This window comes from Chrysochloris asiatica, unplaced genomic scaffold, assembly GCF_000296735.1.
Source record: "Chrysochloris asiatica unplaced genomic scaffold, ChrAsi1.0 scaffold00007, whole genome shotgun sequence".
Taxonomy (NCBI): domain Eukaryota; kingdom Metazoa; phylum Chordata; class Mammalia; order Afrosoricida; family Chrysochloridae; genus Chrysochloris; species Chrysochloris asiatica.
Window position 1 is genome coordinate 20428503 of NW_006408525.1, and position 23127 is coordinate 20451629.

A 23127-nucleotide genomic window follows, 5' to 3' on the forward strand; every position below is an offset into this window, starting at 1 on the left:
AACATGGAAGCCCCCAATCCCAGGGGTCCCTAAACACTCCCTAGAATCCCAGGTCCGTGACATACATAGTAATCCTCTATCTATACCTCTGAGGCTTAATGTTTTATATCAGGTGGGTGGGGAAACCCCATGAGGATTCATGGCAGCAGGGGGGTGGTGTGTGTGTGTGTGTGTGTGTGTGTGTGTGTGTGTGTGTGTGGCTGCAGACAGAAGCCCTCAAGTAGGGTCACACCAACCTTCACACCAAGCCCTGCGACACCCCAGACTGGACAACTACCGTAAATGTTGGCTCCCCCTGAGTGACAGGAGTCTTGTCCTCTAATGGGGAGGGGGAGCCCCTTAGAACTGGCCCACAGTAGAGGGCAGGGCTTCAGGTGGGCCTAGGAACTGCCATCTCAGCACCTCAGCCCCCCAGTCCAGTCCTGCCATGCTGTCGCTGGTACTAGGTGGAGGCAGATCTTGTGCCACAAGTTGCTGCCACATGGTCAGGATAATTGATGAAGGTCCCCCCCCCATCACTGTCTCCAGCCCTGCCTCTCTGGAAACTCTATATTTTCCCTTTAATTATAGCCCCTGCCTGCTGCCCCACCCGCCCCGCTCATCCTGGCTGCCCACGGCCTACGTGGCTCCCTCCCCTTCTGGTCCCTCATCCCCCCCCCTTTTCCTTCATTGCACAAAACCAGCTGGGGGAGGGCGTGGAGTGGGACAGGACTGAGGGGGGAGGCAATGGAATCTTGGATGGTCTGGGGGAGGCGGGACTCCCCTCTTCCACGTTTGCAGCTCTGGAGTGACCTGGGGGTGGGGAAGTTGTGCAGGAGAAAGGGAAGCTGGCCAGGCATTGCAAAGAAGCCCCCAGTGCTTTCAGTTGGGGCTGCAGATTTTTGCAGGATGAGGGGCGTGGATAGATTGGGGTTGAGGATAGAGAACCACTGGGAAGTCAGAACTTTGGGGAAGGGGAGACACTGACTTCTCGGGTCTCCTCCCCAAATATCACCTAGTAAACCAACTCTCAATCTCAAAGCACTTTGTTGTTCTTGGAATCAGTATCCCTTTCGAGATATAGTGAATCCCTACTGGTTCTAGAGGCAGAGAGCAATGGCCTAGATTTTCAGGAAAAAAAGGTGGGGCAATGGGAAACATCCCCTAAAAACATCAATCATCCCCCTCCCCTGTGATTCCACCCTAAACTCCTAAGCATCTCCAGTCCTGAGTCCAGGGACAAGAAAAGAGGATCTATGCAGCTCCTGTAAAGGTACTGCAAAGAAAGCATCAAGTGCTCCCCTCCCAAGTCCTCTCCGGCTTACCTGTACAGACTGAAAGGTCTCTAACCAGACCCTGACCACAAGAACCTAAAACAAGGCCTCTTTCTAAGTCACCCCTATAAGCTCACTGCCCAACTAGAGTAGCCCCATCACCCCTCCCTCTGCCCCATCACTAAACACCATCATTCAAAACTGGAGCTTCCTTCTGAAGGGTCCCTGTCATCACATTTCCCACCTCAGCATCCCCGACCCAGCACCATCTCTTAATCATGCCAGGGCTTTCTGGAGGCCATCTAGGAACCCCTTAAACTAAAAACAAAGCAAAAATAACCACCCCCTGCCGAGTATCTTCTCAGCGTCTATAAAGGACTCTTTAACCTGTTCCCCCAAGGTTTCCAACTATACCAGAAGACACCCTCAAACAGGAATATCTCTTGAATTTCCTAGTTCTGCTGCTTAAGGGAGGATCCCAGCTGGCCTCTATAATACAAGCACCCCTAGTCTGTGTCAGGAGGAAACTGAGGCAATATTGAGAGTACCCCTCCCAGTTACTCACACCCTCTTACCCTCCCACCTTTGGGGCTCCCCATCCAACTCTTCAACTCCCCTCCTTCATGTTGAGGTGCCATGAAGAAGCCAAAGGGGCGCCCGTACCCCCTTAACCCATACCACTCTGAGAACCCGGCCGCACCCCAGCGGCAGCATCTCTGGCCCAGGACAGGCTGGGGGGCTGGGGAAGCAGAGCTGCGAAGGGGGGAAAGATGTGGGGGTGGACTCTCCTTTCCCTTCCCTCCCCTCCTCCTCCACCTCTCTGTTCCAGCTCCCAAATTGGGGGCCGGGCCAGGCGGTCCTGATTGGCTGGGGGGCGGGCAGCCAGCTCCCCCTTTCCGAGGGGCAGGGTTCCTCCCTGCTCTCCATGGGGAGGGTATAAAAAGGGCCCAGGCCAGGCGTCGGAGCAGACGGGAGTTTCTCCTCTGGGTCCGAGCAGGAGGCACGCGGACTGTGAGGCCACGCATGAGCGGACGCTAACCCCCACCCCAGCCGCAAAGAGTCTACATGTCTAGGGTCTAGACATGTTCAGCTTTGTGGACCTCCGGCTCCTGCTCCTCTTAGCGGCCACCGCCCTCCTGACGCACGGCCAAGAGGAGAACCAAGACGAAGACAGTAAGTCCTAACTTGTGGGAGTCCAGGGCTACTTGGTGTCTCACCCTGCGCTAAGGGCTCCAGGTGTCTGCGACTTCCACTGAGACTCGAGATGCTTCGGAGACTTGGAAATGGGAGGGGGACGCGGAGGGAGCCTCCCCTGCTCCCCGAGAGAGAAAGGAGTTCACTTTGGAGTGGAACTGGGGCTGAGTGGGAAATGAGGATGGAGCGCGGCATGGGTTGGCACAGAAAGGCGTTCGGAGCGTGCATTGTGCTGTGCCACAGGGAAAAGGAGGGATCTAGGCCCTGGGTGGGGAAAAGGCACGTCGAAAATGGTGTGGGGGCGTCAAGCTTCGATTTGGAGCCCAAGATGTAAAAGCAATCAGGAAGGCCGTGGGATGATTCATATGGAAAGATTGTTTGCCCTCTCTGCAGGCTAGACAGTGTTCCTGGGGCCGCGGGGGTGCTGGGGGGAGGGAGGGGGCGCGGAGAGTGGGCGGGTTGGAGGATGAGAAACTTTGTCTTGAACTTAACAGGGCGGGGTCTTTGCGCCCCCTACTGATTAACATTAAGCACCGCGCCTTCCTATCCAGCGCATCCCGGCTCAGGGGCTGGAGCGGGGAAGACGCTGGCTATTGCCAGATGTGGACCTCATTTCTTGATCTGGAGAACCAAGCAGGCGGTAGGGTAGTCCATGTCTCCTAAAGAAGTGGCTAAAACCAAAAACAAACCCGTGGCAGTAGAGTCGATTCCGACACATAGGACAGAGTAGAACTGCCCCATAGGATTTCCAAGGTTGTTTATACGTACGGAAGTAGATTGCCATCGGGGTCTCCCTCAGAATGGCTGGTAGCTTCGAATTTTTTGTCGGTTACCAACTGAGCGCTTAGACTGCGCCACCAGGCTTCTTTAAAAAGTGGCTAGTCCGGTGAAATTGGCCCCTCCCCATCCCTATTGCTTATCGTTGCCCGCCACCTAGTGGTTGTCTGGGTAGATGCTCGCGCGGTCAGCTCAGTTAATTAATTTTATTACTACTTGCGGACTTCTCGGTTCTTTGGCTGAAGAGTGACCCAGAGGGACTGGCTGACTTTGGGAGACGGGGTTGTCCCCAGAGCGCTAGAGGTTAGGGTGTATCCTACTTTGGGGGTACAGCTTCGTCTCTGGGCGGGACTCCACTTCTATCAGCCCCACCCACGACATCCCACCTGCCCAGGGATCGGGGTGAGATAGGGGTGGGACCGACCGCCCTGCTTCCCTCCCATTCTAGTTCCACCCAAACCACGCCCCACTAGCCTGCCTTGTCAGGGGGCTCCTCCTATTCTCCCCTTCTCTCCGCCCCGCAATGCCTTTTCTTTTTATTTCTCTTGGCGTCAGCGCCAATGAGCTGAGGTTGGAATTAGAAGCAACCCTGGCTTAAAGCTTTGTTTAAATTCCTAAGCACTGGAAAGAGTTATAGCCTCCCTGGCCGTGCGCCTTGGCGCTGTCACTGGCGTTGATGAGGAGCAGATGAGCTTTTAAGGATTTGAGCAAAGAAAAAACAAAAAACAAGAGGAGGAGGCGGGAAGTGGAAAATCTAAGTGTGTTTCTAGGGCAGAGGAGAAGGGCGGGGAGGGTTTGGTTGAGACTCTTGAAACCCCGAAATGGGGGGCTCGGGCGCCGTTGACAGCCCACCCCACCCCCTCCCCACTTGCCTTAGTCCCATCAGTCGTCTGCGTACTGAACGGCCTCAAGTACCAGCACCGAGATGTGTGGAAACCCAAACCCTGCCTGATCTGTATCTGCGACCAAGGCACTGTGTTGTGTGATGCCGTGGAATGCCCAGACACCAGCAACTGTCCAGGCGCCCAAGTCCCCGAGGGCGAATGCTGTCCTGTCTGCCCTGATGGCGAGGGTATGGCTCCGGCCCTGGGGCTAGGGAAGGGGGGCGCGCCCCTCACTGCTAGGTGGCCTCTGCCTCCGGAAGTATCATTAGCTTACCCTGCCTCTAACCCAACCTCTCCTCTCCCCCTAGCGTCAACTACAGATCTAGAAACCACAGGAGTCGAGGTAATACTCTGCCCTCGATTTTTGCCACTCAGCCTGTGTCTCTTCATTGCCCTCTCTTCTCTTCTCTAACCCAACTTCTCTTGTTTCTTCTCCAATCCTGTAGGGACCCAAAGGAGACACTGGCCCCCGGGGTCCTAGGGTAAGCATTTGCAGCTCGTGGCTGTGGTGGGCTGGAGGTGGGTGTGGCTCCTGGCCGGCTCTCACCCCAGCTCTGCCTTCTCTCCCTCAGGGACCTGCCGGCTCCCCTGGCCGCGATGGTATCCCTGGACAGCCTGGACTTCCCGGACCCCCAGGACCTCCTGGGCCTCCTGGACCCCCTGGCCTTGGAGGAGTAAGTGAACAGTCAAGACATTCACCCGTGCAAAGGACTTCTGTTATAACATAACTTTATATTTTGAAATAATTTCAAATTTACAGAAAAGTCGCAAGACTATTTCAAAGAGCTCTCATATGCAAATCACATTTTGCTAGTTTTGCTGTTTCAGTTTCTCACTGTGTATATATGTTAGGATCGTTCATTTTTTTCTGAGCTATTTGAGAATAAGTTGCTGACATCATGTTCTTTTGCTCCTAAAATACTCCAGTGATATTTCCTAAGAACAAGGACATCCTCTTTCACGATCATAGCACAGTCATTAAATTTAGGAGATTTAAAGTTGATACAATACTATCATCTAATGTTACTGTTAAGTGCTGTCAAGTTGGTTCTGACCAGTAGCAATCCTGTATCTAATATACAGTCCATATTCAGATTTCACCAGTGTCTCAATAATACACTTCACAGTTGTTATTTTTCTTAATCTAGGAGCCAGTCCAGGAGTATGGATTGAATTTGATTGTCTTGTTTCTTTAGTTTCCTTTCATCTGGACCATTCCTCAGCCTTCCTTTGTCTTTCACAACATTGACAGTTTTGCTTTGAAGAGTTCAGGCCTATTGTTTTGTAGGCTGCCCCTCAATTTGGATTTGTCTGATGTGTCCTCATGATTAGATTCGGGTGATGCATTTTTGTGAGAATAGCTCACAAGTGATCTTGTGTCCTTACTGCTTCACATCAGAAGACACACAATGTTAGTTTGTTCTATTATGGGATAAACTACTCAACTCACTCATGCACTCGCTTTCTTGTTTTCTTTTCCAGAACTTTGCTCCCCAGATGTCTTACGGTTATGATGAGAAATCAGGTGGAGGAATATCTGTGCCTGGCCCCATGGTGAGGCCCCCGGGTGGCAGGATAGTAGAAGAGAAGTGGATGGGAATCCAGAGGGGATAGGCCAATGTTGGGGCTTCTGTATCTTGGGAGGTAAAGACCACCCTTGGGACCTCAGAGTCCAGATGAGATACAGGGTAAGTGGGTGCTTCCAACAGGAACCTTTAAGAAATAGCAAGAGTGCAAGCACGTTGCACTTTCCTACAGACATGTCACCATGGCCCCCTTTTTTTCTCCTTCTCTAGGGTCCCTCTGGTCCTCGTGGTCTCCCTGGCCCCCCAGGTGCACCTGTGAGTATCCCAGATGTATTTATGATGTGGGCTTTGGTACTGTCAAAGGGAGGATTGGGATGAAGGTAGAAAAGGTGCTTAAAGATCTCTTGGTGAGAAGGGGGAAGGTTAAAAGAGATTGCCCATAAAACCCCACCTCTCCCTCCTTGTTCTCCAGGGTCCCCAAGGCTTCCAAGGTCCTGCTGGTGAGCCTGGAGAGCCTGGAGCCTCAGTAAGTGCCCCTCAACTTGTGCTTTCTATACAGATAAACACCCCTCTGTAAACACACGGCTTCTGTTATTGAAGGACCCCAACCTGATATCTTCCTCACCTCCTCTTTCCAATTCCAGCCTTCCCCGTTTTTCTTCCCTATTCTGATTATTCTAATCTCCTCTTTCCTTATCTCCTCTAGGGTCCCATGGGCCCCCGTGGTCCCCCTGGCCCTCCTGGCAAGAACGGAGATGATGTAAGTGCCCTTCGTGAGAAGATCCCATCTGACTCCCACCACTTCTGAAAACTAAGTTTCCACAATCTCCACATGCCCACAATGCTTTTGGGAATAATACCCAGAGAAGAGAGAGCAAATTCTCCCAGATGCACAGGATTGCCTTGTCCCTAGCCACCTTAAAACAATTTCCAGCCAACTCCATCAGGGTAAACAACTTCATTGGACATAACTACTCTGATCACCTCATATTTGCTCTCTATCTGGTTAGATTAAAATGCACATAACAGAAATTCCTTCAAAGGAACTCAAATTTCACCAAACAAGGGTTTCACAGTAGATTTAGACTGAGCTCTAGATTCAGAGAGAAGATTCTGGGTCCCTAAGTTTGACCTTCAACCATTCCAAGAAAACTCAGACTTTCCACATTTTTCTAGTCCAGAAGGTCATGAGTATATTGGCCTTTTCCCTCCCTCTCAGGGTGAAGCTGGAAAACCTGGTCGTCCTGGTGAGCGTGGGCCTCCTGGACCTCAGGTGAGTAGGTTGGGTTGACCAAACCCTAGGTTTCACTGCATTTAGGTTTCAGTTTCAGAGAGCTGTGTCTTCTAATACCTTATTTTCTCCTTTTCCTTTCTTCCTAGGGTGCTCGAGGATTGCCTGGGACAGCTGGCCTCCCTGGAATGAAGGGACATAGAGTGAGTCCTCCTTGATTCATCTACACTCTTAAAGTCTCAAGCATCCAACCCCCTTCTAAAGGATTCTGGTATGCTTCATGGGTGGGTGGCAGCTGCAGAAGTTTTAAGGGATATACAAAAGATATACAAAAGAACATCCCTTCATTGAGAAAGAAGTCTGATTAAAATCATTAAGTAAGTTCTTGGACCACTTGGAGTTTAGTCTAGCTCAGAGACAGGGGGATGACTGTGCCCATGAGGCTTCCTCTCAGGTCTAGGTGTTTGTCAAGATGGCCCACATGGTCTCACCTTAGTCCTCCTTCTTTATTTTAGGGTTTCAGTGGTTTGGATGGTGCCAAGGGAGATTCTGGTCCTGCTGGTCCCAAGGTAAGAGCTTGTCCATTTTCTGGTCTTCCATATCTCCCAATCTCATTATGAACAAATGCCTTACTCTCAACTTTCTTCTTGATAGGGTGAGCCTGGCAGCCCTGGTGAAAACGGAGCTCCTGGTCAGATGGTGAGTGCATCCAGTTCTACAGGGGACGGAGGGAGCAGGGTGTTGGGGCAAGATGGGGATTTGGAGGGAGTGGGGGTGTCTCCCATCTCATTTGACTTCTCTTGGTTTTGTGGTCAGGGTCCCCGTGGTCTTCCTGGTGAGAGAGGTCGCCCTGGAGCCCCTGGACCTGCTGTAAGTACTCTTGACCCCTTGGGGGGTTGTTGCTGGGCCCTGGGAAGGCCTCCTAAGGAGCTACCATCACTGGTCAGCACTCAGTGGACATAACAGGGCTTTCTCTCCCTCCCGTAGGGTGCTCGTGGCAATGATGGTGCAACAGGTGCTGCTGGACCCCCTGTGAGTATCGTCTGGGCGTGGGGGGGGGGCTGACAGGGGCAACAGGGACATGTTATTCTGAACCCCAGGGCCTCTTGTGTCCCAGGGTGTGACTTGCACCTGTCACCTTCCTTCTTGCTAATGTCTCCATTTCATTCACAGGGTCCCACTGGCCCCGCTGGTCCTCCTGGCTTCCCTGGTGCTGTTGGTGCTAAGGTAAGACCCCACTCCACCTAAGCACAATTCCCAGAGGCTGAAAGGTAGTGTTTCCTTACTCCCCAACCCCTTTATCCTGGGCTCTCTTCTCTGATCTTGGAGTTCTGATCTGTGGTCTCCTATCCCTGTCACTTCCCTCCTCTCTCCACTCAGAGGTGAAGTTGTGCTCCCCAGGGTTGTGCCTGACCTGTCCTTTCTTCTGATCCAGGGTGAATCTGGTCCCCAAGGAGCTCGAGGCTCTGAAGGTCCCCAGGGTGTGCGTGGTGAGCCTGGCCCCCCTGGTCCTGCTGGTACCGCTGGCCCTGCTGTGAGTATCCTTCCTCAGTGCTGCCTGTGTCACGCCCACCCTCTAAGTCCTTGCCTGTCGCTCATCCACCTTTCTTTGTGCTACAGGGAAACCCTGGTGCTGATGGACAACCTGGTGCTAAAGGTGCCAATGTAAGTATCCTGCAAGGTCTCAGTCCTGCCCAAGGTGCCCACCTCCTACCTGCCCTGTACTTTACCTTCTTGTGCTCTCAACTATCTGTTCTGCCTCCTACAGGGTGCTCCTGGTATTGCTGGTGCTCCTGGCTTCCCTGGTGCCCGAGGCCCCTCTGGACCCCAGGGCCCTAGCGGTGCTCCTGGTCCCAAGGGCAACAGCGTAAGTGCGGTCTACTTGCTTCTACTCCAACCTATGCACTGTCCAGTGTGGTCCTTTTCCAGAGAGCTCCCAACTCTCAGCTCACCTACTTCCTCTCCCCCCTACAGGGTGAACCTGGTGCTCCTGGCAACAAAGGTGACGCTGGTGCCAAGGGAGAGCCTGTAAGTCCCCTGCCATCCTTCTAGCTTCTCAGCCCATCCTGGAAGCCCTTGTGGGAGGTTCAGGGAGGAACAAGGTCCCGTAGTCTGCTCAGGGGCCCCCTATTCCATGTCCAGGTTTCTTTGGTGCTAGAGGCCCAGTCTCACCCTAGGCTGCCTTCCTTTCTGCCTTCTCCAGGGCCCCACTGGTGTTCAAGGCCCCCCTGGACCTGCTGGTGAAGAAGGAAAGCGAGGCGCCAGAGGTGAACCTGGACCCACTGGCCTACCCGGGCCCCCTGGCGAGCGTGTAAGTATTCTGGGCCTGCCCCCTCCTGCCTTCCCCACCTCCAGTGCCAGCCTGGTACCTGGGTGTTTCTAAATTCACTGGTTTCCTGTCCTATGCAGGGTGGACCTGGTAGCCGTGGTTTCCCTGGCTCAGATGGTGTCGCTGGTCCCAAGGTAACTTTTCTTCATAGCTGAGAAGCTAACCCAGCCTCTCCCTGGGTATTACCTTCCTCTTCCGGAGGTAGTCAATACCTACTTCCACCCACCCCACCCTGCACTCCTGCACACACACACACAGACACACACACACAGTCATCAGTGTGCTGGGGCTGAAGATGACTCTCTCTTCACTTTGACCTTCAACTTCCCACCCCCACATCTCAAAGCCCATTTCCCAGGATGGGAATTGTTCTTACGCCTCTTCCTCCACAACCAGGGTCCCGCTGGTGAACGTGGTTCTCCTGGCCCTGCTGGTCCTAAAGGTTCTCCTGGTGAAGCTGGTCGTCCCGGTGAAGCTGGCCTGCCTGGTGCCAAGGTGAGGTCCCCAGCCCTGCCCCTCAACTTGGCCAGGACTCTGCTCACCCTGTGGAGAGTCCGGACGGGAGCTAGATCTCAGGACCTGCCCTTTGGGGGGCTCTCCTTTTTCTCCTCTCCCTCTTCCCCTGTCCCACTTACACCTCTCTGCCTCCCCCTAGGGTCTGACTGGGAGCCCTGGAAGCCCTGGTCCTGATGGCAAAACTGGCCCACCTGTAAGTATCACCTCCCCCTGCATCCCTCCTACTCTTCCACCTGCCCAGTCTCTGGCCTTGTCACAACCTTTGTGTCTTCACCTTTAGGGCCCTGCTGGTCAAGATGGTCGCCCTGGCCCCCCAGGCCCCCCAGGTGCCCGTGGCCAAGCTGGTGTGATGGGATTCCCTGGACCTAAAGGTGCTGCTGTAAGTATTAGTGGGGAGCCACGCAAAGCCAGGGACAGTGATCTGGGGGGATGGGCAGGAAAGAGCCCCAGTTCTGCCCCTTCCTGGGATTCAGTTTCCATTTCCCTATCCCTGCTGGGCTGACTGCCCCTGCTCTCTCTCTAGTCATAGTATCGTTGGTGCCCCTCCCCTCCATACAGAGATAGGATGGGCCTTTATGGTAGTCACCCCCCCAAATTTTGGTGGGGCTCTTGGTGGTGTCAAAAGGAGACAGGAACACTTTTCAACTCAGGTCACTGCAGACCTGAAAGAGGAAGGGTGGGGGTGGAGGTGAGGAAGCCAGAAAGGGCATCTGGTTTCCTGGGAGAGGTTTAAGAACCTAGCCAGGGAACCAGGGAAGCATTTCCCCAGGGGGCCGAGGTATGTCAATGGAGCTGGCAGAGCCTTTTGATAGTAAAGTCCCTTAAAAGATCCTACTCAAAGTAAACTAGAACTTCAACCTGCTAAACTGTTCCGCTTTCCCACAGGGAGAGCCAGGCAAACCTGGAGAACGCGGTGCTCCTGGATCCCCTGGCTCTGTTGTAAGTTTTCCCTTTTGGTTCTTAGCCCCTTCTGTCCCTTCCACATAGGAGGAAGGCTGGAGGCCTCAGCCCACCACCAAGGTGTGAGGAGATCCCTGGGGGGTCTGCTTTGTCCCTGAACACCCCAGGCCTCGACCACCTGTACCCCTCTTCTTCCAATCCACCCAGCCTCTCCACCCTAAGTGCTTCTTCACTCTCTCCCCACAGGGTGCTGCTGGCAAAGACGGAGAAGCTGGAGCTCAGGGACCCCCCGGCCCTGCTGTGAGTACACTGACCGAGTACCACAGGGGAGTGGAGACATCCTACCCCTGGTTTTCTCGGCCTTCCCCTGACCTCAGCCTTCTCCCCTGTGCTAGGGTCCTGCTGGTGAGAGAGGTGAACAAGGTCCCGCTGGCTCCCCTGGATTCCAGGTGAGACCTCATGGCTACCAGGGTGTGGGTGTGTATGTATGTGGGTGTGTGTGTTGAGGGGCTACACAGCCCCTTCATTTTTTGCTGGACTCTAAATCGTCTTGCTTCCCTCTGTGTTTCCCACCTACAGGGTCTCCCTGGCCCTGCTGGTCCTCCTGGTGAAGCAGGCAAACCCGGTGAACAGGTAAGAGGTAGCAGCTAGCCAGAGGCATGAGAATGCAGACAATACAGAGGAAGAAACTGCCCTTCTCAGATAAACAGTAAGCCAGAAGGGGAGTTAGACACCAAGAAGGACTTCCTGTCAGGAAGAAAGCTGCTTTGAGGGAAGCAGTTATAATTCGTAGTCCTTTGCAGATATAAGCTGGGTTAACTTCTTTTAAGAGCTTCTAGAATTCTCTCTATGACTTCTCAAGTCTTCTAGTTATAACTCTTATCTAAAGCTTGCCAGGAAGAGGAGAGGATCTTTAATATAGCCCAAGGAGAACCCTGAGGGCTATCCCCAAGGAAGGGAGATGGGGATTCTTTCTAGTGATGAGTCTGGTAGACTTTGCTCATCTCTGTCCTTCCCCTCAGGGTGTTCCTGGAGACCTTGGTGCCCCCGGCCCCTCTGGAGCAAGAGTAAGTAAAGCCTGCCTCACTGCTCCTTATTAAGGTGCCCTGCGCTTGATCTTGTCTCTGGAGCAGCCATCACATGCCCTGTCCTTTCCTTCTAGGGTGAGAGAGGTTTCCCTGGTGAACGCGGTGTGCAAGGTCCCCCTGGTCCTGCAGGTCCCCGTGGGTCCAACGGTGCTCCTGGCAATGATGGTGCTAAGGTGAGAGGGTCCAACAGCAGCCCAGGGACCAAGGATGACTGAGTGGGACCAGAGCCATCTATGGGGAGGTGGGAGGGATAAGACGGAGGCAGGGACCCACATGCACCTCCAAGTTCTGGTTCATGAGTCTTTCCTCTTAGCTGGTGCCTGTTTTGGGCCTCAGAACTGAGTCTGGGGAAAAGCAAGAGGAGCTGAGAGCTATAGCTGATTCCTGGGACCCCGGAGCTCATTCTAATCTTTTGGTTGGCACCTAGGGTGATGCTGGAGCTCCTGGAGCCCCCGGTAGCCAAGGTGCCCCCGGCCTTCAGGGAATGCCTGGTGAACGTGGTGCAGCTGGTCTTCCAGGCCCTAAAGGTGACAGAGTAAGTTCAACCCCCTCTCTCCTGAGCTCTTTGGGGCTCCCATCTCTCTCCTTGCCTTGGGCTTTCAGACTTTCTCCTTCCATCTGGCATCTTCCCTCATCTCCTTAAGTCTCCCTCTTTTTCCTCTGACCTCTCTGCTTAAGAATCTTGTGCCTGAGGTCAGCTTCTGTGTCCACCTACCTTTTCTCCCCTGCGTTACCATGACAGTGAGAGCTGGGGCCAGCTACTTGATGGAGGCTCCTTATCCACTCCCCATGCAAATGATGGGCCTCTTAACCTGGTTCCACCTGAGTCCCCTTAAAAGATCTTGAGTTCTTGACACACATCAGGGCAGGTCAGAGTTGGAAAGGGTCTTGGGAGGCCCCAGACGTGAGCAGGACACTGTATCTGACCTCCTAGGCCCACACTGGAGGCTTTTTCTCTGTCTTTAGGGTGATGCTGGTCCCAAAGGAGCTGATGGTTCTCCTGGTAAAGATGGTGTTCGTGGTCTGACTGGCCCCATTGGTCCCCCTGGCCCTGCTGGTGCCCCTGGTGACAAGGTGAGCTCCTAACATACAGCTTCCCCTGCAAATCTGGGCACAGCTCTGCAGGGAGGGTCAGTCCTGCTGTCCTGAGCTGAAGGCCCAGGAAACTGGAGGAACTGGGAGGAGGAGGAGACATTCCTGAGGTCAATACCAGGAGCATTCAGGGTGGGCCACCTGACCCTGAACCTCTTGTCCATCTTCTCAGGGTGAATCTGGTCCCAGTGGCCCTGCTGGCCCTACTGGAGCTCGTGGTGCCCCCGTAAGTACAGAGAACTTGACTAAGGGCTGTGTGCTTCATATAGTAGCCGCTGCCTCTTTATGTTCCTCCTCTGTGCCCCTCCCCCCCCCACCCCCAATCAGAGCATCTTTCCAATTTGCCTCCTTCTCTTCCAGGGAGATCGTGGTGAATCTGGTCCTCCCGGTCCTGCTGGCTTTGCCGGCCCCCCTGTGAGTACCATTTTCCATCACCAAGGGGTACCTGGGACCTTGAGTGGCTAAAATGAGGACAGAAAGTTTGACCTGAGTCAGGGGAAAGGAGTAGTCTTCCATTCAAGCATCTCCTTGTCTCCACTCACTACTGTTTCCCAACCCCACAAAGCCTTCTATCTCCCCATATCCCTCTCTTCCACTTACCACACGCTCTCCTCCTCAGGGTGCTGATGGTCAACCTGGTGCTAAAGGTGAACCTGGTGATGCTGGTGCTAAAGGCGATGCTGGTCCCGCCGGCCCTGCTGGACCCACTGGAGCTCCTGGCCCCATTGTGAGTAGCCCACTTTCTATGCCCTGAGCTGTTGGCAGGCCCTGACCCAGGACTGGCCCAGCCTTGAGGTCTCTGTGTTCTCCTGCAGGGTAACGTTGGTGCTCCTGGACCTAAAGGTGCCCGTGGCAGCGCTGGTCCCCCTGTGAGTGTCCCCATCTCTACTGAGCCTTCCCCCGGGGGACCCTGAGGGGGAGGGGGTGACCAGGCCAGGTAAGGTGGTACTTCTTCTGACTTCTTCTTTTTTGTCTTCTGCCAGGGTGCTACTGGTTTCCCCGGTGCTGCTGGCCGCGTTGGTCCCCCCGGCCCTTCTGTAAGTATCTGAGGTGGAGACTCATTGCTCCAAGGGATGGGGACATTGGCTGTCAGAAGGGTGATCAGACAAAGGAGGCCTCAGTGATGTTCCAGAACCCACTGGGATCTGACCACCCCCTCCTCCCCTCCAGGGCAATGCTGGACCCCCTGGTCCTCCTGGTCCTTCTGGCAAAGAAGGCGGCAAAGGTCCTCGTGGTGAGACTGGCCCTGCTGGACGTCCTGGTGAAGTCGGTCCCCCTGGTCCCCCTGGTCCCTCTGGCGAGAAAGGGTCTCCTGGTGCTGATGGACCTGCAGTAAGTGGGAGCTCAGATCTCAGTAACTCCAATGTCCAGGGACACCATGCTCCAGAGCCAGGCCAACCTGCAAGGTGTCTCACCTCCTGTTTGTCTCCCACAGGGTGCCCCTGGTACTCCAGGACCTCAGGGTATTGGTGGACAGCGTGGTGTGGTCGGTCTGCCTGGTCAGAGAGGAGAAAGAGGCTTCCCCGGTCTTCCTGGCCCCTCTGTGAGTGCCCACTCATCTCAGGGACCCTAAGAAGAGCTACCACATTCAGAAAGTGGGGGTGGAGGAGCCACGAGGAAGGATTTGGTAGAGACCACTTCAGAGACCCTGGAGTCCCAGTGTGATTCTGTAAGATAAGCACTTGACCATAAGGCTGGTGGTTCAAACTCACCAGCCACCCCTTAGAAACCCTATACAGGGTGGCTATGAGTTGGAACCGACTTGACAGCTCTTAACAATAACATTGGGGACCCTTGGACAATCCCTCACCTTATCTCTGGCCTGACTCTCTTCTCTTCTCCTTCAGGGAGAACCTGGCAAACAAGGTCCTTCTGGCTCAAGTGGTGAACGTGGTCCCCCTGGCCCCATGGGCCCCCCTGGATTGGCTGGACCCCCTGGTGAATCTGGACGTGAGGTGAGCATCTCTAGTCCATGCCCTCGTCACGGCCATTCCAGCCTTGTTGCCCTGGGCTGACTCTCCCTCTCCCACTCTGCAGGGCTCTCCTGGTGCTGAAGGATCTCCTGGAAGAGACGGTTCTGCTGGCCCCAAGGTGAGACCGCTGTGCTCTAGGACTGCAGTCCAGCGTGGCCCCCTCAGCTGGGGCTGACCTGTATCTCGCTCCCTCCCAGGGTGATCGTGGTGAGACTGGCCCTGCTGGACCCCCTGGTGCTCCCGGTGCTCCCGGTGCCCCCGGCCCCGTCGGCCCTGCTGGCAAGAATGGTGATCGTGGTGAGACTGTAAGTAACCAGCTCCTACTTCCTACTCCTGGTCAGGGGAGGGACACTCCAGACCTGGTGATGGGCACCTGACCTCACCCAGGCTTGCAGGAAGGCCTCACAAGATGTCTGGGCCTTTGGCCTCCCTGGAGAAGTTGAGCCACGGTTTAGCTTCAGGACTCCCTCTCCCCAAGGAGCACGGTTTGCCCTAGGTGCTCATCTCAACTCACTGGCTGTGAGGAAGGGAGTCCTGGGGACCAGGAGACAGATGGACATAGTGGGAGAGGATGTGAGGGAAGGGAACAGTGAAGGGGCATCTCATCCTGCTACTCTGGCTGTACCGCCCCAGCCTTGGCTTCTCCACTGAGATCTAACACTTTCTCCACTCTCCTCAGGGTCCTTCTGGTCCTGCTGGTCCCGTTGGCCCTGCTGGTGCCCGTGGCCCTGCTGTAAGTACCTGTTCTGGTTCCCATGTCCTTGTCCCAGTGTGAACAGTTCCTTACTCAGTACTAATGGACCTTCCACCTGACAGCTTTCTCTGTTCCCTTCTAGGGTCCCCAAGGCCCCCGTGGTGACAAGGGTGAGACAGGCGAACAGGGTGACAGAGGCATGAAGGGTCACCGTGGCTTCTCCGGTCTCCAGGGTCCCCCTGGCCCTCCTGTGAGTATACTTAGTCCCTCCCAGACCTCACTGAGTCTTCTTTTATCATCTTCCCATGCTGTACCGTATGATGCTGGAGGGATGCTGCCTCCATTTCCCCTTCTGGAGAGTCATTCTGACATCTCCTTACTTAGCAAGTTGTTGTTTTTGTTAAGTGCCATCAAATCAGTTCTGATGTATAGCAACCGTGGATAGAGTTTCAGAGACTTTAAATCTTTACGGGAACAGAAAGCTTCATCTTTGTCCTGTGGAGCAACTGGTGGGCTCAAACTGCCAACCTTGTGCTTTGCAGTCCATTGCTTATCGTATGGAGCCATTATGCTCTCCTCCCTAGCGGGTACTGGTATCTAAAGATCTGTGGACATTTTTAAGTAGTTTCTGGGAGAATGAGGAGTAGGTAGAGCTTGTGGGAGCGTTCTCAGCCTGTGGACATCCTATGACTAGATTTCCAGAATAAAAAGATCACAGGAGAGAGGGTGGGTTGTTGGCCCTCGTCTCTCCAGCTCAGCCCTCCTAGCTGCTAACCCACACTGGGCCTGAACTATACCTTTCTTTCAATCCTTCAGGGCTCTCCTGGTGAACAAGGTCCCTCTGGAGCTTCTGGCCCTGCTGGTCCCCGCGTAAGTTGTATCTTCTGACTTCTTTTCCTGGGTGTCTATCCCACGCTCACCTAGGGACTCCTTGCTCTACACATGGGTATCCCTCACCTTTCTGGGGCAGGGGGTGGGAGAAAGGAAGAAGAGTTCCAGACAAGCAATCTCATCCAGCCCTTAGTATCTCCCACTCCACTCCTTCCTCTCACAAAGTGTTTCCTAGCCCAGTGGTGAGAAAGATCATCTTGTGGGGAGAGAGGAGACAGGCTCCATGAGGCCAGGAGCTGGAGCCAGAGCCAAGCCGGAGGGGGCGAGGAGGGCTTGTCCACAAGAGTAGGCCTGTGTGCTCCTTTCTGGAATGCTGTCTCTAACCAGCTCCCTCTCGCTTCCCCTCAGGGTCCCCCTGGCTCTGCTGGTACTCCTGGGAAAGATGGTCTCAATGGTCTCCCTGGCCCCATTGGCCCCCCTGGTCCTCGTGGTCGTACTGGTGATGCTGGTCCTGTGGTACGTAGCCCCTTACTCTATCTGTCACTCGGCCTTTCAGCCTGCAAGTGCTTGGACCCCAGTCATCTCCACTCTCTTCCTTCTCTGCACAGGGTCCCCCTGGGCCCCCCGGACCCCCCGGACCCCCTGGCCCTCCCAGCGGTGGTTTCGACTTCAGCTTCATGCCTCAGCCACCTCAAGAGAAGTCTCACGATGGTGGCCGCTACTACCGGGCCGATGATGCCAATGTGGTCCGTGACCGTGACCTTGAGGTGGACACCACCCTCAAGAGCCTGAGCCAGCAGATTGAGAACATCCGGAGCCCTGAAGGCAGCCGCAAGAACCCTGCCCGCACCTGCCGTGACCTCAAGATGTGCCACTCCGACTGGAAGAGCGGTGAGGGCCTACTGTGTGTCCCCTTCTTCCTTTTCCTTCTTTCGCTGTGACAGGGCTGAGCTTGGGCTCCTATGTGCCCCACCTCCCCTGACTCGATCTCTCCCTGCCCATCCCAGGAGAGTACTGGATTGACCCCAACCAAGGCTGCAACCTGGACGCCATCAAGGTTTTCTGCAACATGGAGACAGGTGAGACCTGCGTGTATCCCACTCAACCCAACGTGGCCCAGAAGAACTGGTACATCAGCAAGAACCCCAAGGAAAAGAAGCACATCTGGTACGGCGAGACCATGACTGATGGATCCCCGGTACGCCAACTGGACTCTGGAGCCACTTTATTGAGATGGGCTAGCCCAAAACTTAGAAGGGGCATGAGGGAAGGTCCCAGGGTAGGCTAGACCTCTGCTAAGTCTGATGCATAAAACTGGGCTGGGCAACAAATGTAATCATGGTTTTTGATACTAGCTCAGACTGCAGTTGGGCAAACAATGCCTTCTCTTGACATGGGAGTTATTTGGGATACTCTTGGAGAGCTCTGGGGAAGGGGGCCAGGATAAAGGGTCTTACATAGTCACTTACTCCATGCTCTCCACCACCCAACTGCAGTTCGAATATGGTGGTGAGGGCTCCGACCCTGCCGATGTGGCCATCCAGCTGACCTTCCTGCGCCTGATGTCCACCGAGGCCTCCCAGAACATCACCTACCACTGCAAGAACAGCATAGCCTACATGGACCAGCAGACTGGCAACCTCAAGAAGGCCCTGCTCCTTCAGGGCTCCAACGAGATCGAGATCCGGGCAGAGGGCAACAGCCGCTTCACCTACAGTGTCACCAAGGATGGCTGCACGGTGAGTCCCAGCTGGGACCCAACCTCTTGGAGCATTGGGGTTTGGGACAGGGCCAAATGCCCCTCACTCCATCACTTTCACTTGGTAACACCCCTCTTCCATGGTCTCCCTTTCACCCCAGAGTCACACCGGAAGCTGGGGCAAGACAATCATCGAGTACAAAACCACCAAGACCTCCCGCCTGCCCATCATCGATGTGGCCCCCTTGGACATTGGCGCCCCAGACCAGGAATTCGGCTTCGACATTGGCCCTGTCTGCTTCCTGTAAACTCCCTCCACCCCAGCCTGGCTCCCTCCCACCCAGTCCACTGCTCCCCGACCCTGGAAACAAACAAACAACCCAAACTGAACCCCTCAAAAAGCCAAAAAATGGGAGACAATTTCACATGGACTTTGGAAACTATTTTTTTCCTTTGCATTCATCTCTCAAACTTAGTTTTTATCTTTGACCAACTGAACATGACCAAAAACCAAAAGTGCATTCAACCTTACCAAAAAAGAAAAAAAAAGAATAAATAAATAACTTTTTAAAAAAGGAAGCTTGTTCCACTTGCTTGAAGACCCATGTGGGGGTAAGTCTTTTTCTGCCCCTTGGGCTTGTAACACCTCAACTCTGCCCTTTCTGCTCCTTTCTCCATTCTCCCTTGGGGCGGCCTCCCGTCCACGTCTCCCCAAAAGACACAGGAAATCATGCATTGTCCACCCAGCAACCAAAGACAATGCTGAAACATCCAAATGGCTCCCACGCCCCCACCCATTCCCTCTCATCCAGCACCCCCAAACTCTGGGGACCCGGGATTCTCAGGCTGCCAAAGAAGCTTTGCCATCTGGCACCCGGGTGGTCCTGGAAACATGCCCCTCTTTGTTTTCGAGGGCGACCAACCGGGGGAGCCCCTGGCCTCTCGCCAGGTTTGGAGGCCAGTCAGGCGCCACAGGTGGAAACATCGAATTTGGGGCAAGCTTGTCAGTCCCCGTACAGCAGGGCTGGGTCAGAGATTGTTCTGTTCCTTATGTAATTATGTTGCTGAAAGACTACCTCGTTCTTGTCTTTTTTTGTGTCAACCGGGGCAACTGCGTGGGGTCACGAATGGAAGGGGCTCCCTGTTTTCTATCAAAGGTGCTACATCTCTGTGAGGGGTGGTGGGAGGGAATCACTGGTGCTATGGAAGTTGAGACGCCCCACCCCAGACCAGCAAATGTTCTTTTTTGTTCAAAGTCTTTTTTTAATTCTTTGTTGATTTTTATTTTTAATTTTTTTTTTTGTGGATGGGGACTCATGTGAATTTTCTAAAGGTGCTATTTAACATGGGGGAGAGAGAGTGCTGCTGGCTCCAGCCAGCACCCGCTCACTTTCCACACTCTCTTCTTCTCTTGCCTCTCCTCTCCCTGTCCTCTCTTTTCTGGAAATTTCTCTCCTGCAGCTTCATCCCATCCTCACCGCCTCTCTCTTACTCCGTTCTGTGGTGTGTTTTTTTTCTCTCTCTCTTTTTCTCTCGCTGGGTTTCAGAGCATGACTTTCCAAAGCACAAAGCAATTTTTCCCCCTAGGGGTGGGAGGAAGCAAAAGACTTTGTACCTATTTTGTATGTGTATAATAATTTGAGATGTTTTTAATTATTTTGATTGCTGGAATAAAGCATGTGGAAATGACCCAAACAGATCTGCAGTGGCCTCCTAATTTCCTTCCTTGGAGTTGGGGAGGGGTGGGGTGGGGTGGGGCTTTGAGGGGGGTGGGCTCACCTTTCCCTTGCCCTCCTTTCCCTTTTCTCCCAGTTCCTCATTGCCTCTCCCCCTTCCACTTGTCTTTCTTATGCCTTAACTCTTTTCCTTATTATTTTTCTCTCTTGCACCCCTTGCATTTCTCCTCCTTTGTAATCCCCAGACAACCACACATGGACAACACATGCACACATCCCTTCAGGTTCTAGGTCACCCACACCTCATGCTTGCCACCTGCCTTTCATCAGAGCTGTCAATTGTCCCTGCCCACTCCCTTGCTTTGGGCAGCCTGGAGGGTTGGGGGGTTGGGGGGTGGGGAGATACACAGGTAGGATTTGGTTGGTGGGAGGAGCCCATTCATAGCATAGTGGATTATGAACTGGGCTGCTAACTGCAAGGTCAGCAGTTCTAACCTACCAGTCACTCCAAGGGAGAAAGCTGAGGTGTTCTGTTCCCGTAAAGATTTACAGCCTCCGAAACCCTATACAGGGTGGCTATGAGTCTGAACCGCCTTGGTGGCACACACAACCAACTGGTGGAAGGGTGTCAGGAAGCTTCTCCTCATGGGACACTGGGAGGCCCCTACTGGGTGAGGGAGGTATGACTAGCCAGGAGTACCAGGGCTTCCAGTTCCTCCTAGAGCCTCCTGAGGGGCGGGGATGTGCTGCAGTTAAGGCACATCCAGGATGTGACCAGGAAGGATGGATACCAAGTCCCTCATCTTTCTAACTCTCCGGAACACAGACCCCTGGGTGTAGGATAACCCAGGGAGGTCATTTTATCCAGCCCCTGATTCCTGTGAAACCCTCATCCTTTTTTTTTTTTAATGCTTTCATCTTCACCTACTTTCTTTCTCCTTCCTTCCTTTTTCTCCCACCCTTTGTCTGCCCCTCCCTACCTTCTGAAGAACCTGAGGACCCCCAAAGGGAAGGTGACTGATCAGTGCCCCATCTCAGGAAATGGGGGCAGCAGTGCATGGGCAGTGGGAGACAGAGGAGAGAACCCAGAGGGCGAGAGTTTGGAGCAGACCAGAGACCCAGAGAACCACAGGCAGGAAGATGACAGCTGTCCACCCCTCTCACCCAACATCTCAGCACTTGACCTCAAAGGAAGACAAAGTCTCATCCCTCCCTCAGGTCTGCAGAGCAATATGCAAGTCTGCAGCCAATAATTCCACAACTGTCATGAAGTATTAATGACAATTCATTATGGCCTTTAATAATTCATCATTAGTACTTCTACCACAGTCAAAACTTTAGAGAAAGCATTAGTCTAGAAAGCATAAGAAATTATAGCCAATAGATGAAGGTTTATTCATATGCAACATCCTAAGGTGTGTGGTACCCCCTGAGGAATCATTCCTTGATTAATTGGTCATGCATGGCACACCGGCCAGGTAACCTCCATCTACCCTGGACCTCAGGACCCCTGGAATTCTTGGCTGCCTTAGCCCCATCTGTTCCCACAGGGAATCTGGAACACCCTGAGCCTGGCCCTAAACGTGTCCCATCAGTCAAAAACTGTAGCCGACATTCCTGTATATGCACCACACTTCCCCATTTCGGTTCTTGTTGTTCAGTGCTATCAAGTCGGTTCCGACTCATAGCGACCCCATAGAGGGTTTCCAAAGTGAGGCTGGTGCGTTTGAACCACCGATCTTGTGTTTCAAACCAACCTCATACTCCAGTGCTTTTCCTACAGCCCTGTACCAGGACTCCATGTCCAGGCCTTTCTTTATGTGTCTCCCTCTGCCTGGCATGAGATCCTCCTTCTCTTGCTCCCTCTAGGTTACCTTTGAATGGCTCATCATCCCCCCATTTCCCTGCCCAAGCCAGCTGAGCTTGCCCCCTCCCAGTTCCCAAAGTACTTTAGGTATACAAAATCAGTCTTCGCCTGTATCTTAGGGACTGTTGCCATTTTTGCATTGTTGTGTCTTCACCATGTTATTCTCACCAAGCCAAATAGCATTCACGGAGGACCAAGTCCAGGCTCTGCAGTGCAGTCAACACGTGTGTGCATACTGGCTAGAGTGTGAGGTTGAGTGGATGTTCTTGTCGTGTGAAGCTATTGTGTGTGCCTTTGTGCAACAGGCTGAGCAAGTATAAGAGGAAGAGCACATGAAAACAAGTCTGGGTTGAGAGCAAACAGAGTGGGAAGCTCTAGCTTAGGGTTCTCCAGAGACTCAGCAAGGATAAAAGTACTATCTATCTGTGCTGTCTAAGATGCTGGTTACTAGCCACAGGTGGTCACTGAGCACTTGAAGGTGACTAGTGACTGAGGAACTCAATTTTATTTAATTTTAACTAATTTTAATAGCTACATGTGGCCAGTGACTACCATGTTGGGCAGCACAGTTCTAGGCAAAGGAGTGAACATGTCGCTTGTTACATATGTAAAATCTACACATGGATACATGAGTGAGTGTGTGCATGCATGATGGGTGTGAGTGTCCATGTGCATGCATAGTGGGTACATGAGGTAAACACCACATGAAGGGCTGTGGTCATGGCAGCTTATGGGCAGGCCTTGTGTGGCTGAGTCCTGCTGGGCAGTTCCATGTCAGTGTCACATGATGTGGGACCTGGTATGTGGTTTGAGTGTGTGTTCAGGACAGGAGAGGAGGGGGACAAAGGGGCCATTGTACCACACTCCCGGCTCAAACCCTCCTTCTGCTGACGTCACAGCTGCCCTAAATATAGCTGCTCAGACCAGCTCCCCCAGACCCTTGCTGCCCCCTGTGCAGTGGCCCGGTGCCTGCTGCTCCCAGCATTTCTCAGCAACTCATCTTTGTGTTCTCCCAAAGAGAGGGACCATATTCCTTTGGCTGATTTTTCAGTCAAATCCAGATGGGAAACTCTAGAAGAGGAGACTCTGTAGGGATTTTTAATTTTTCATGCTTTCCCAGAATCCTGGGTACCTTTTGTGACCTGAGGCCATCTCCTGACAAGATTTTCTTTGTATGACAGAGATATAGTGGACTTCTTTACCTTTCTTTTCAACTTCTTAACCCTCAGCTTCCAGATGCCTCCACGACGTGCCTAGATGAAGCTAGGTAAGATTGAGGAAGGGGAGAAGTTGAGAGAAAGCCTCTCCTCTAGGCATAAGAGGAAGGGGGGCACTGTGTGTCTAATAGAAATGAGCAGGAGGCTTCGTGTGAAAGACTGCAAAGCCAGCACCCATATGAGGAGGTCTGTGTCAGCTGTGTGAGGCTGAGGCTAGGGGAGTATGTGTGTGTGTGTGTGAGGCAGTGTGAACGTGTGTCAGGCTGTGTGGAGCATGTGATACTGTGTGAATGTGTGTGAGTGAGGTGTGTGTGACAGGCTGTGTGAGGTGTGTGAGTGAATGAGGCTGTGTGAATGTATGTGAGCTGCATGTGTGTCAG

General features: G+C 53.5%; 1 protein-coding gene across 1 annotated transcript; it reads left to right on the forward strand.

Annotated features, from left to right (window-relative positions):
- The first annotated feature begins 2210 nt into the window (after window positions 1–2210).
- LOC102815120 (collagen alpha-1(I) chain-like) lies at window positions 2211–18526 on the forward strand. The gene is made up of 51 exons (XM_006832467.1): window positions 2211–2426; window positions 4102–4296; window positions 4417–4451; window positions 4555–4590; window positions 4681–4782; window positions 5591–5662; window positions 5905–5949; window positions 6107–6160; window positions 6341–6394; window positions 6854–6907; window positions 7015–7068; window positions 7381–7434; window positions 7520–7564; window positions 7682–7735; window positions 7853–7897; window positions 8039–8092; window positions 8301–8399; window positions 8486–8530; window positions 8634–8732; window positions 8840–8893; window positions 9069–9176; window positions 9275–9328; window positions 9591–9689; window positions 9850–9903; window positions 9991–10089; window positions 10596–10649; window positions 10857–10910; window positions 11006–11059; window positions 11190–11243; window positions 11633–11677; window positions 11773–11871; window positions 12126–12233; window positions 12665–12772; window positions 12963–13016; window positions 13151–13204; window positions 13410–13517; window positions 13606–13659; window positions 13774–13827; window positions 13961–14122; window positions 14226–14333; window positions 14638–14745; window positions 14828–14881; window positions 14961–15068; window positions 15443–15496; window positions 15600–15707; window positions 16274–16327; window positions 16697–16804; window positions 16897–17179; window positions 17296–17486; window positions 17785–18027; window positions 18149–18526. Exons 1-51 carry the CDS (start codon window positions 2336–2338, stop codon window positions 18293–18295), a joined length of 4383 nt encoding a protein of 1460 aa, XP_006832530.1. The 5' UTR covers window positions 2211–2335; the 3' UTR covers window positions 18296–18526.
- Window positions 18527–23127: the final 4601 nt, after the last annotated feature.